This window comes from Corylus avellana, chromosome 2, assembly GCF_965113065.1.
Source record: "Corylus avellana chromosome 2, dhCorAvel1.hap1.2, whole genome shotgun sequence".
Lineage (NCBI taxonomy): Eukaryota > Viridiplantae > Streptophyta > Magnoliopsida > Fagales > Betulaceae > Corylus > Corylus avellana.
This window is the reverse complement of record NC_142491.1, coordinates 3,252,370-3,266,104: the sequence shown is the minus strand read 5'-3', so window position 1 is coordinate 3,266,104 and position 13,735 is coordinate 3,252,370. Positions and strand designations below refer to the sequence as shown.

Sequence of the window (13,735 nt, the reverse complement as noted above, 5' to 3'; positions counted from 1 at the left end):
ATAGTATGAGGCCATTGCCAAACATAGCCGGCCTTAGCTAGATTTAAAACCCTTCTAAAGCATAAAGAATGCTTATTTGCATCCTGTCATTTATTTTGTGTATATTTATTTTGTGTATATTTCTGTTAAGTTTGCATATTTTAGCGAGCGTCTCATGTAAAAGAAAGAAAGAAAAAAAAACAAAAACTAAAACAGAAACAAAATTTGCTGTGGGGTACTGGGGGAGCATCATTTTTTGCTATGCAGTCTGCAGAAGATAAGTGAAAGAGAACTATTTGTTGAAGGCTTTGTTGCCAAGAGAAAAAGTTTCTTATTTTGTTTTTTTCTTTAGTGATTTAATTCTCTTTTGTCAAGCTTTGGGTTTTGAATAGTTTTATTATAGAATTTCTTCTTAGTAGTCTCCACCTATAAATATAGGCTTATGCAGCGGAATTATGTAAATCTTGATGTTAAGTGTAATTTGCTTATTTGTGATTCGAAAAATTAATTTGTTGCAACAAATTGGTATAAGAGCTAAGGATAACTACTGCAAAATTTGTAAATTCAATGTTGTACATAAGAAATACTATCTCCTTAACAAACGTTAAGTCAGTTTTAAATTCTGTGAACTAGCCTACAATATTGAATAGAAAAGGCAATGATGATTGGGATGAGGATTTATTTATTAACGGCAATTTCGAAAAATTTCTCTAATTTAAAAGTCAATTTAGTGAGAAGGACTCAAGTAAATTTAAAATAAAATTAAAATAAAAAATCAAGAGGTCGATTGCGATCAAAGTCAAAGAAAAAGCATCATTACAAAGCCGAGTGTTCAAAAAAACCAATACTCGACTCGATTCAACTCAACTCGTTTACAGCCATAGTCCCATAGGCTCAACACAAGCAGCAAGAAGCAATATAAAAAACCAAAATTAACAGGCAAACATAGCAACCTACGTACTGCTTGACACATTAGGTGAAATGGACCCCAAGACCTCACCAACCATCCATACAAAGAGAGTTTTATGCTAAACATGATTACAAGACATAACTCTAGCTTCACTTGAAGCCTTATTCCAAAAAATCATCGAAAATTCTCCTCCAAATAAAATACAATTCAGCTGTGAACATCAGCTTGGAAGCTAGCAATTGAGGGGATTCCCTTTGAAGTAGTATGTAACATTGCATTCATCACACAAAATACTCTCAGAAAAATAAGCGATCATGATTTTCTTCCTCAGCATTGCTACCTTATTTCTACTGTTCAACTTCCTTCTAATGGCAGACAAAAGAGAAGTTCGACACTGAATGCTTTTGCTTTCTTCATCTTTTTTTTTTTTTTTCCTGAGCTACTTTTTACATTTGATTCCTATTATGCAATGAAAATCATTGTATCAGTTTCGGAAACAAGTGCAGTTTACTCTTTTTTTTATTATTTTTAATTTTTGAAGTACAATCAGACAGAAGGGATGGATATTTCCCACTACAGATGGGGCACTTCACTAAATCTGGCTGTGGCCCAATAAGTCACATGGTGGTGGGTATAAGAATTAGCACTCATATTGTTATTGTTTAGTAAAGGCAAAAAGATACCTGCAAGGTGTGATTTCTTTAATGGTAAAAGAGACAGCAAAGAATCAAGCTGTTGTGGTTGTAGACAGAACCACAATGGAGGCAAGGGGTTTATGGCAGATGAGTTGTCCCACTAGACCATGAGTTGAGAGGTTTGGATTACCCAAAGGAATGGATTCCAGTAGGGAAGCATAATCTTCCCCATCCCAGAGCTTTGGTCTGGGCGACGACAGCTTCAATGCTTCCTGAGCATTGCGAAGAAAAGCAAGTTCAATTCCTTAAAAAAAGGTTTGCCCAATAAAATGCTAACAACAGATCCTATTAACTCCAATAACAGAGTTGTGCAAGGAACTTTTTTGTTCATGGCAGAGTGCAAAGGTTATTTGGTGCATAAACACTTTAGCACTCTTCAATGATACCCATTTCTCGAAGTTTCCTTGCCCCTAAACTTGAAGAATCAAGGGGCTATTTGGTGCATAAACAACAAACATAAAAAGAGAGACTCAAATCACCAGAATTAGCACAAATTGGCACTTAAGCCTGAAGGAGCCAATGTAAAATATTTCTGCTACAGGAAATCCTAAAGCATAAAAACAGGAGAACACAATTGAAGCACTCATGTTTTGGTGATACTTAAGGTACAAATTCTCTTCTTAACATAGACAAGCAGGAGAAGCACTCACTTCATAGATCTTGCCAAAGTCTATTATAGGGAGTTGGTCCAATTGCTTTTCAAGATGAGCAATGCAGATACAATTTTTGGGCAAGTAAATTGAAGGGAGACTCAAAACTACATATGCCACACATTTTCCAGCAATTTACAGGTGCAAACCTAATCCTGATCTTAACCTTTTAATTTAACATAAAAATGGGATTGACCAAATTACACATTCCTATCTAAGGCCTAACGAACCTTCAGAATCACTGAAAGAATACAGGAGATTTTGAACAGATTATACCTTCTAAACATATATATCTAGGCATCATACATTGAAAATCATCGAGAATCATAGATAGAATTCTTTTAACAGACACACCAAAATTTTAATTTATATCCCAAAAAGTCAGGAAAGGGCTCAGTGTCTTGGTAGGAACCTTTTCATAGAAGTTGAGTCGGAAAAAAAAAATACAATGTAGAGTCTATATTCTGCTCAAGCGGTCTTCAGCAGCCAGTTTCATAAAAAGAAAGGATCTCAATACAGACAAGATCTTTTCCACTCCATTTCCACCCAAAGGTTTGTTCCAATTTCAGCATCATTAGAATAGAATTTAAAATTTCAGTTTTTCTCACACTTTTTTTCAAACACATTTTTTTTTTCACACCTCAACAGTGAAAACAAAGCAAGAACTTGAGGTGGGAAAGCAAAGCAATCAGAGAACTTTGAAGACCAGAATGATATAGGGTTCAACATCATATTCGGATATAATCACCTCATCATTTTGCTTTGCTACTTCTAGATTGGACTTTATCTCACAGCACATGTGGTAGGACCTCGTGTCTTGGACTTTATCTCATTAGCAATGTCAAGAATTGTTGCTGCACTGACTTGAGCACCACTGAAGTGACCAAGAGCAGGAACATCACTAACACGAACAACTTGATGTCTCGGTGCCTTCCGTCGAGATTGTTCTGTCGGTGTCTCAGTGCCTTTCGCTTGTGCCTTTCAGCGCACAAGCGAAGATTTGGAAGCCCACAACCAGGGAGGAAAATGCCTTGATCCTTGTCACGCTTGGACAGGAATTATTTCAAAAAAAAAAATTAAAAAAAAAAATTGTTCAGAACATAAAAACTGCACACGTGCGCACACAAATACAGTGAGAGAGAGAGAGAGAAACCTGCGAAAGAAAACGACTCCTAACATTATATGCTTGATTGTGGTAATGTGCAAGCTCAATTGTTGCTGTAATTTCCGAACTCTCCAATTTCTGAATCTCAACCGATTTCTGAATCTCAACGGATTTCTGACAGTATGCTAAGTAAAGATGAGGCGAACATTTCAGGTTCGACAGATTTGGGAGTGTTTCTATTGATGTGCAGCCACTTGCATCTAAAATCCATAAACTTGCGGGGAGTTCTAAAATTGATTGAAGACTCGCGCACTCACTTAACATCAATGTAGTTAACTTAGGAAGGCGACCGATGCAATGAGGTAGATTAAGGAAATTGTTTCTTCCTATATCCAATTCCTCGAGTGAAGACAAACATCCAAGATCAATTGGAAACCCATCTTCAGACAGATTGCAATCGTAGAGATCTAGCCTTCTCAAAGAGCATAGTCCAGAAATGGAAGCTGGGAGGAAATGTGTGGGAATGGAGCTTTTTGGTGATATCCACGATGAGAAACGCGATAACCAAGATTTTGAAGATTGTCCTTCACATCCTGATAATGACACAGTTTCGAGATTCTTCAAAAGACCAATGGAGGCAGGGAGTTGCATAATAGCAGTTCTGTCCGCATGCAATTTCGTTAGAGCTATCATATTCTCCAATTGCTCTGGTAGCTTATCAAGTTTTAAGCAGCCAGACAAGTTAAGAATTTGAAGAGATTTTAAGTTAGAAGTACTTCCCGGAAGATTCCTTAAGTTATGGCATCCTGCTAAATTTAGCAAAACAAGTCTTTCTAGATTTCCAATGGACTCATGAAGCTCAACTAAACTTGTGCAACCTTCAAGTATCAGTATCTCCAGAATTGGGAATTGTAAGAAGTTTGGAGTCTTGGTGAGAAATTTGGAATTTTTTAGATTAAGGACTTTCAACCTATTGAGTATCTGTCAAAACAAAATCGTTAAAAGAGAAGAAAGAAAGTCTTGACTTACAAATTTAACAATAATGGAAAAATAAAAGGAAATGTAAGATTTAATATTATACTTTGATCTCCTTCCAGACTTGTTTGACATTACTATCTTGCATGTCAAGGATAACAAGGTTCTCTAAATGAAAATTTGATGGGAGAAATTTTAAACGACACCTATGCCAACAAAGCCATCTTAACCCTTCAAAAAGATGTCCATAGCATCTTGTGAGATTTGCACCATTGATTTGCAGCAATCTCAAATTTTTCATCTTTGCAAATGCTTCAATTTTAATATGTACATCTTCAAGTTTAGATGGATTTAGAATGAGACCCTCAACTGCTTCTGATCCCTGGAGAAATAGATAATAGGATTAGTACCACACATTAATGTAATGGAGACATGATTATAAGTGCTAATAATGTGATTTGCATGCCTTTTTACTATATCCGTTGTTGACATGATTTAGAATTTTTTATATATTTATTTAAGATCATACCGTTATTATGTGTTATGTGGATAAACTATTCAAGGAATGATGCATGCTTAAATAGTAAAAAAACATGACAAAACTCATGAATACCTATATAACAAGCATATTATGTGTCTGTGTATTCAAGTGTTTATATATGAATGATTAATTATGCTTCTTACCATTGGTTTGTTAAGCACGTGTAAGACATCTTCATGACACCACAATCTACTACGTTTTCCTAGATCGTTGGATGATCTTTCACGAACAATCTCTCTTCCCATATCTCGAATTAGATCATGCATCCACAACCCATTGCCAATGATTGTGACAAGAGACCTCTGAATGAGAATATTAATACCAATTTCAGGAAAGAAACCACAACCATCAAATATTTTGATGGCATAATCTTTGTCCATACCAACAAAGAAACACGCAATATCAAGGAATGTGTCCTTCACAGTATCATCATCTAGTGAATCAAAGCTCATTCTAAGTATTTTCTGAATCTGGTCATGAGGATATTTTTTTAGTTTTTCCAATGCATTTTTCCATTCTATAGTGCTTCTTCCAGATAGATAGGAGCCCAAAATTTCAAGAGCTAATGGAAGCCCTCTCACATAATTAACTACACTAATTGAAAGCTTTTGGTAATCTTCTTTTGGATGAGCCATCCTAAAGGCATGCCAACTAAAAAGTTGAAGAGATTCCTCACGATTCAATTCCTTGACCTTATATTTTTCATGTACTCCAAGTTCAGTTAGCAAATGTTCATCTCGAGTTGTTAAAATGACTCTACTTCCTGGACCAAACCATTCAGAGCTTCCAGCTAATGAATTGAGTTGTTTCAAGTTATCCACATCATCAAGAATAACAAGAACTCTTTTACAACGAAATCTTTCCTTAATCAAATTGATTCCTTTATCAACATTGGCAATCTTCAAGTTCTTGGATTTTAAGACTTCAGAAAGAAGTTGTTCTTGTAACTGAACTAAACCATTAGGTTGTTCTGAAATTTCTTTAATATTTAAAAGACAACTGCTTCCTTCAAACCCATTATATATTTGGTTATAAACAGCTTTAGCTAAGGTTGTTTTTCCGATTCCACCCATGCCATAGATGCCTACAATGTGAACATCACCTTTTCCAAGATTTAATAAAGTTTTCATCTTTTCAGTACGATAATCTATACTTATTGGATGTTTGCCAATATCCAAGCAACCATTGTTCACTTTACACGAAACTTCTTCAACAATTTTCTCGATGAACCTTGATTCGTACCTAATAATTATAATTTAAAAGAAAACAAAAGAACAACATGAGCGCAATAAAAGAAAATGAAGAAAATTATATGAGTCATAGGTGTCAAAAGGATATTATTATTTCGGTCATTTGAGACTAATTTTCGTGGTAAACAATAAAGTAATATATATCAAATTTCGTGTACCAAATATAACTTAATTATTTCACGGAAAGCATTACCATAAAATCATTATGTACTATGTCGGTATGATGGGCATGGAACAGAAAAACATCAATGAATTAATGCAACTAAGAATTACCCTTCTATATATGATTATATTATATATACAATTTATTTTTATTGAACTTACTAATTTTTTTTTAAAAAAAAATAATAAGTTAAATGGTACCGGCGTGAAGTTTAAGCACCTGTTAATTTGTCTAAATCTTCCTACAAAAAAAGAAGAAGATAGATATTTAAAAAGTATTTTGTATTTTGCTTGTTGATGTACTTATTTTTCAGACAGAAAACAAAAAGGTTGGCAAACATATGGACTGGGGATCAATCAGGATGCCATGCAAAGGGAAATCGAATTTCCATTGCCTACTACCCATTTAATTTTTTCACAAACTAAGAAAGGACTAAACTGAACCGGACCCAAAGACCAAAAAAATTAATTTCAAAATAAATTCAACATTCTTACTTTTTACATCACATTAATTACTTTTTATTATTATTTAAAAAAAATCACTACAAAGCATTTTTTTTTTTTTTTTCACTTTTTTCATACAAAACGTTCTTACTTTTTTTTTTTTTTCCTCACATCAATCAAATCTGCTACAGTTCCAATTCACTTCATTTTTCAAGTCCTTTGCCAAATACACCCTAAATGTCTAAGTTTCAAGATCTTTTTCCATGAAAATAATTGAGTTTAATTTCAAAATATCTTAAAGATTTGATCTGAGATCCAAAATTGCCCATCACTATAAAACTCGTATTACTTTTTCTATAACCAAGTTAAATGTGTATCAGTAGTCATATAAAGTTAAATAGTCAATCTATTTTTAGCTCAACTTCAATTTAATTTTTATCAATTTTCGATTGACATTTAAAAGAAAAACAAAAGACAAAAAAATAAAATAAAATATTAATAATAACGTTGCATAAAAAGCACAAGAGACAGTAACATGTATAATACCCATTTGCAACTTCTTGGAGATCCCAGCCAGAATAGTTTGCAGCTTCGGTAAGAGCTGTTCTCCACTTGTGCACCCTCTCCATCTCTGCTTGAAACTGGTTTGCATGCCCAGCAAATACTTCGGCAAAAGTTCCGGTTTGTTTTCGCACATCAGATGGGTTCACGTCATAAAATACGGGAAGAAGAGTTTGGCCTATAGAATTCTTACAGCGTATGATCTCCACAAGCTCATCAAGACACCAACTAGAAGAAGCATATCCTTTTGAAAAAACTACAATAGAAACCTTTGATTCTTGAATAGCTTTGAGCAGTTCGGTAGAGATGTGCTCCCCTCTAGAAAGCTCATCATTGTCTCGGAATGTGTGAATTCCGGCATTCATCAAGGCGGTGTAAAGGTGATCGGTGAAAGTTTTGCGAGTATCTTCACCTCTAAAACTTAAGAAGACGTTGTAATTCCAACGGATTTGAGCAGCCATGGATATGGAAATGCTTGCTGTAAATTAACTTGACTGAAAAAGGAGGATGGCTCTTGTGAGTTAAAAGGAGTCGGCTGTGTCCTGAATATATGATCAGTTTTCGGAGTAAAAGCAAAAGGAAGCTTGCAATATGCATCCACTTTCCTTCAATAGTTGTAGGCCAATCTTTTCCAGTTGTTTGCAATTACCATCCACTTTCCTTCAATAATTGTAGGGCAACTTGACATTATTAATGTTGAAGTTGACCAACACGAAGACTTAAACAGTTAAACCAAATTAACTCTGGCGTAGCCACTTGGAGGATAAATCTCAAAGATGTTTTGTAGAAATTGACATGATAAAAGTGAAAAAGAAATATCATCTACATGGGCAGATATTTCCTCTAAATCAATTTAAATGAAATATTCTTCAATTTATTTAAAATAGTGTAATGTGTCTATAAATATTTAAAAGGTATATTAAATTCTTATCGTCATTAATATCAGTTTACTAACTTAGACTAAATTTAATGTGTCTTTTAAATATTTATAGACACTTGACACTATTTTAAATGGGTTTGAAGATGATTTCTATGGTTGCTTATAAGAGCTTTATGCTCATAATTTCTATGAATGAGACTGATATGGAATTCCTTTAAAAAAAAAAAAAAATGGCCGGGTTTGAAGATATTTTCTTTAGACTAGTTTAAAGGAAATTTCAGTCTTTTTCAAATGATTTGTCACTCTATAAAAATGACATGTATCCTTTGAACATGTGAGATGCACATGTTTTTTTAATAGTAGGGACAAAGTTGAAATTTAATACAAATATATTTAATTCGAAAAAAAAAAAAAAAAAAAATTCAGTTTTTTCTTTTTCTTTTTTTTTTTAAAAAATGCTTTTCCAATATTTAATGCAAAATTTTGTTTCATTAAATTGGTTTTATAGTTAAATAAATGTCATGAAGTAGATGTGTATCTCGTTGGAATGTTCATATGACAGAAAAGGTTCATTTTGTAAAAATTAGTTGCTTACTCATTTAAATTAGGAAAAACTTCACCTAGGATCTCTGAACTACTATGCGTTTTGAGAACACCGCTTAAATTTCAAAAACTTTTAATTTCATTTTTTGAACTTTCAATTTTATGCAATGTCTTCATCAATTTTCAGCGTTAAATATGATCAAATAATCTTTGGGTTAAATACCTCAGACCCCCATGGAGTTTGACAACTTTATTTTTTCCCTCCTGAAGTTTCATTTTTATCATAGGAGGTCCCTGTGATTTTGATAATATACCAAGTTAGTTAACCGTTAGTTGACTTAACAGAATTTCACATGGACCAATCAAATGTTGACACATGGCACCTATTTATTATTATTATTATTTAAATTAAAAAAAAAATTAAATAGGTGCCACGTATTTAAAAAAAATGTATTTTCAAAAAAAAAAAAAAACAAACAAACAAACAAAAAAGAAAAAAAAAAAAATTGGAGGTGGCCAAGCCACCAGCCACCCTCTTTGGCCATGGGAGTGGTCAAGCCACCCCCAGGACCCACTGGGGGTGGCCGAAACCACCCCAACCACCATTGGGGGTGGTTTCGGCCACCCCCTAGGCTCCATGGGGGTGGTCGAGCCACCCCCAGGACCCACTGGGGGTGGTTTCGGCCACCCCCAATTTTTTTTCCTTTTCTTTTTGTTTTGTTTTTTTTTTTTCGAAAATACATTTTTTTTAATTTTTTTTTTTAAAAAAATTTAATAGGTGCCGTGTGTCAATATTTGATTGGTCCACGTGGAATTCCGTTAAGTCAACTAACGGTCAACTGATTGAGGACTAACTTGGTCTATTATCAAAACCACAAGGACCTCCTGTAATAAAAATGAAACTCCAGGAAGGAAAAAATAAAGTTATCAAACCCTAAAGGGGTCTGAAGTATTTAACCCATAATCTTTATACTCCTGAAATTTTTATAAAATTATAAATTTACCCTTGTGACCCAATTGTTTTCCGTAAGTATAACATTTTTTTTGTTTGGTTTCACTTAGATGCTTTTTATTTGAGAAATTTAACAGATGTGGAAATCATGTGAACTAGCACGAATGAAGAACAAAATAAATATAAAAGATTGATGTCTTATTAATTGGATAAATATGGCGTCTCACCAGGAACGTAGAATCTCACCACATAAAAGAGCAATCACAAGTCTCAAAGAACAAAATAACTGTTTATTTCTCAATCATCGTCTCTCAAATACAATTGAAACTTATGCTTAAATAGACTAAAACACTAAATCCTAACCCTACTGTGACTGACTTTTGGGCCAAGCCCATTATTAAATACGGACTCTTAAAATATAAATTAAATATTAAAAATGATTACAAAATAATACTAACTTTAAAGTCTAAATACTAATATTCTTTATTCATTCTGCATCCTTGGTGGAGTTACTTGAACCGATTAACATGAAATGTGTCCAAGCATTATAACATAATAATTGCCGAGGCCCTATCACCCATATAAAATATTTCTTTGTCAATGTCCCTTTCATAGCACTAAAGTTTGTTGCAACCACCCATATAAAATATTTCTTTGTCAATGTTTGTTGCAACCACCCATATAAAATATTTCTTTGTCAATGTCCTTATAGGTACCCAACTACAGAGGCTATGGAGCATGGCCTCCCTCCCCAGTTTTAAGTACATATGTATAATATTGTATAGCTAAAATATTTATATGTTTTGTATTCCTGGAGATACTGTAGATGTGTTTATGAACCACTATAGTACTATTGTCACAATTACGGATTAACCAAAAAAAAGTTCTTTATAATTGAGAGATATTTTTGTCAAAATGTAAAATGACAAAAATGGCACTCAACTATAAAGAATTGGCTTTTTTCCAATTCATTTGAACTGAAAACATTATATTCTTAACCCAAGAGACAGAGCATTGAAGAACATTTGGTAGAAATTTCCCTTGAAAATTCATTGTAGGGATATGCAAATACTTCAATTTTAATTATAAACAAAAATTCCTACTTTGCAGTGCAAACACCATATCAAGCACCTAATTCTATAATGCTATCGTTGTATGGTAGTCGTATAAGAATTTACTAAATATCATTTCTCATTTTATAATGCTAGCGTGGTAGTTTTAACAAACCTTTGGTTTTTATTTTTTATTTTTTTAACAATGGTTGATTCAATACTTCGTTGGAGTTATCACGTCAGCATTATAAGTGTGAAAACTAATTCGAAAATATGGGTACATATGTTTTGTATTTTGAGGGTTTTTTTTTTTTTTTTTGTAAGTTTGAAAAATTGTTCTAATATGACATTAAGGTAAAAATTATTTGTGTTTTTAAAAGTTTTGTGTTTTTGTGTTTTGAATGTTTTGTTCAAATTATTGTTTTAAGAACAGAAAACACAACAAAAATTTTAGCAAAATTATAGAATTTATATAACTACATTGTGTTGCAATATGACTTGATTTCCCAAGTCAAGTTAAGTGGGGCCAGCCTTTATTCTTTTCCTTTTGGTATTGGTTTTTTTGTTCCTATGATAAACCGACGTTGAGCTCCTATAAAGAACCTACTTGGCTAGTTCGTGAATTTGGGAAAAATAGAATACGCATAGCTCTTTGGACAAAAATAGCCTTAAGCAAATCCCTTGTCGTTTTCTAATGTTTTTGATGCTGTTGAAGGTTCAGAGAATTAGAGAAGATATTTTTTTTTATATTTTTCTCTTATGTGTGAAAGTGATATTTGAGTTATTGGGGCTTTGAGATTTGAGTGGTTTTTTTTCTACTCTTTTGTACTCTATCTTTTGATAGTGAATTTATATCGTCTCCGCCAATAAATATAGACTTGTTAAGTCGAACCACTTAAATTTTAATAGATTTAGCTTCTCAAAACAAATAGAGAAAAAAAAAAAAAAAAAAAAAAAAAAAAAAAAAGAATGGAGTAGGAGAGAAGCAAAGGTGGGCGGATTAAATGCTGGTTCTGATTAATCCACTGCTCTCTGTTTCCCAACACAACATATTGAAAAGTAGAAAGGCATATTACTGTCCTGCACTTTTTGAATTTCTATGAGCTTGGCAGGCTACGATGCACAATCCAAACCTTAGTCCTTCATAGTCATCCATGTTTGGATTCACAGGCTCAATTCATAGATCTTGCCAAAGTCTGTAATAGGGAGTTGGTCCAATTGCTGTTCAAGCTGAGCAATGCCGGGGAAGAGACATTTTCTATGGAAGTATAACGAGGGGAGACTAAAAACCACATTAAACTTACAGGTGCAAACCTAATCCTACCTAACTTTTTACTTTAACATAAAAATGGGATCTACCAAATTACACAATCCTATCTAAGGCCTAGTGAACTTCCAGAATCATAGATAGAATAGTAGAGATTTTGAACATATTCAATCTTCTAAGTTGTAAACATATATATATCTAGGCATAATACATTGAGAATCACATATAGAATTCTTTTAACAGATTTACCATAATTTTGGTTTATATCTCATAAAATTGGGAAAGGGCTCAGCCAACATGTCCTCTCCCCTGTTTCACTCCACCTGCCATTTGCCAAAGATATGGGAAGCAAAGATGAACAAGCAAAGAAGGAATTTTGATCCCCTGTAATCCCTTTTTCCCTCATTAATTTAGAAGAAAAAAAAAAAGAAGGAATTTTGTGCTGCACCATGCTCGTATAGTGTGAAATATTAATACAATAACAGACTATGAATAAATCACATGGTCTAATTGTGGGCAAACTCCTAATCATGCTAAGAATAAATACTAAATAAACTTACTCAGTTGTGCATGCTCCCTATATTTATTCGAAATTAAAAATATGCAGACATTGACAGAATTAGGAAAGACATCAACATAAGAATTCCATATCACAATTTTGACTATAAAACAAATGATGCTAATTCCTAACCTTGGCATGAAATATGTTCAAGAATAGCTCTCAAATTGCCATGAAAAATACAAAACCATTAAAGGGGAGATTCATTGTCAAGCTTGTGATGGCCTCTCAATCACCCTAAATAAAAGTTTCTTGCTTTCTGATCCTAAAATCCAAATCCATCCTCTTTATTAGCAAGCCCTAAAATGTCAGCAATTTGGGCTCTGTTTGGCAAACCACTCTCCACTCATTAGCAAGAATTGTTAACGGAAACTATTAAATGATTCATTGGATGATTGTAAGAAGAACCCCAAATGAAATTGGCTTCATTTAATGATGTAGGACGGCCTACACCCACTGCTCAAGCGTCCCCTTAAGAGCGCTCAAGCAGCAGCCATTCTTTGGTGCAGGCAATGTGCACCGCTCAATGGACACTCGAGTGGTGGCATCACATGGAGCAGGCAGAATGCCCCATTCGAGCTGAAGCATTCGAGCTGAAGCAACCCAGTGTGCTCCACTCAAGCAGAGCAGCCTAGGCTGTATTGCTTCTGCTCAAGCGGTCTTCAGCAGCTAGTTTCAAAAAAAAAAAAAAAAAAGGATCTTATCACAGTATTTTTTCCACTTCATTTCCATCCAAAGTTTTGTTCCAAGCAAAAAAATAAGAATGTCACTGCCTCAATGAAAAGAAAGCAATAACTTGAGCTGGGTGAGCAAAGCAATCTGAGAACTTTGAAGACCAAAATGTTATGGTGTTCTACATCATATTCATATATAAGCACCTCATCATTTTGCTTTGCTTCATAATATAAGAGAAATTGCATAGATTGCTTAAGGCACCAAATACCAAGTCCATGCTTCCTGAGCATTACCTAGAAAGGCAAGTTCAATTCCTAAACAAAATGTCTTCCCAACAAAAAGCAAACAACAGATCATATTAAGTCCAATAACAGAGTTGTGCAAGGAACTTTTTTGTTCATGGCACAGTGCAAAGGTTATTAGTGGCAAAATCTCAATTTAGCACTCTTCAATGATACCCATTTCTCAAAGCTTCCTTGCCCCTAAACTTGAAGAAGCAAGGGGCTATTTGGTGCATAAACAACAAACATGAAAG

The 13,735-nt window shown here is 33.8% G+C and overlaps 1 protein-coding gene and 2 non-coding genes across 3 annotated transcripts; all 3 read right to left on the bottom strand.

Moving 5' to 3' along the window:
* Nucleotides 1-2,917: 2,917 nt before the first annotated feature.
* On the bottom strand, nt 2,918-2,996 carry LOC132168315 (small nucleolar RNA R160). The gene has a single exon (XR_009438831.2). It is a non-coding gene; the product is annotated as a small nucleolar RNA R160 (small nucleolar RNA).
* A 331-nt stretch (nt 2,997-3,327) lies between these two features.
* LOC132173882 (TMV resistance protein N-like) lies at nt 3,328-12,372 on the bottom strand. Its single transcript, XM_088513809.1, has 5 exons — nt 12,264-12,372; nt 7,258-7,750; nt 4,999-6,097; nt 4,421-4,696; nt 3,328-4,320 (listed from the first exon to the last, which is right to left on the bottom strand). Exons 1-5 carry the CDS (start codon nt 12,370-12,372, stop codon nt 3,328-3,330), a joined length of 2,970 nt encoding a protein of 989 aa, XP_088369935.1.
* A 966-nt stretch (nt 12,373-13,338) lies between these two features.
* On the bottom strand, nt 13,339-13,417 carry LOC132168320 (small nucleolar RNA R160). The gene has a single exon (XR_009438836.1). It is a non-coding gene; the product is annotated as a small nucleolar RNA R160 (small nucleolar RNA).
* Nucleotides 13,418-13,735: the final 318 nt, after the last annotated feature.

What these genes read in the sequence shown, in the direction of transcription:
- LOC132173882 (XM_088513809.1), bottom strand. Translation starts at nt 12,372, where the DNA reads ATGAGGGAAAAAGGGATTACAGGGGATCAAAATTCCTTCTTTGCTTGT. An exon ending in ACGTGCTTAACAAACCAATG is followed by an intron (nt 4,697 to 4,998) that starts GTAAGAAGCATA and finishes CTATTTCTCCAG; the next exon opens with GGATCAGAAGCAGTTGAGGG. An exon ending in AAGTCTGGAAGGAGATCAAA is followed by an intron (nt 4,321 to 4,420) that starts GTATAATATTAA and finishes TTGTTTTGACAG; the next exon opens with ATACTCAATAGGTTGAAAGT.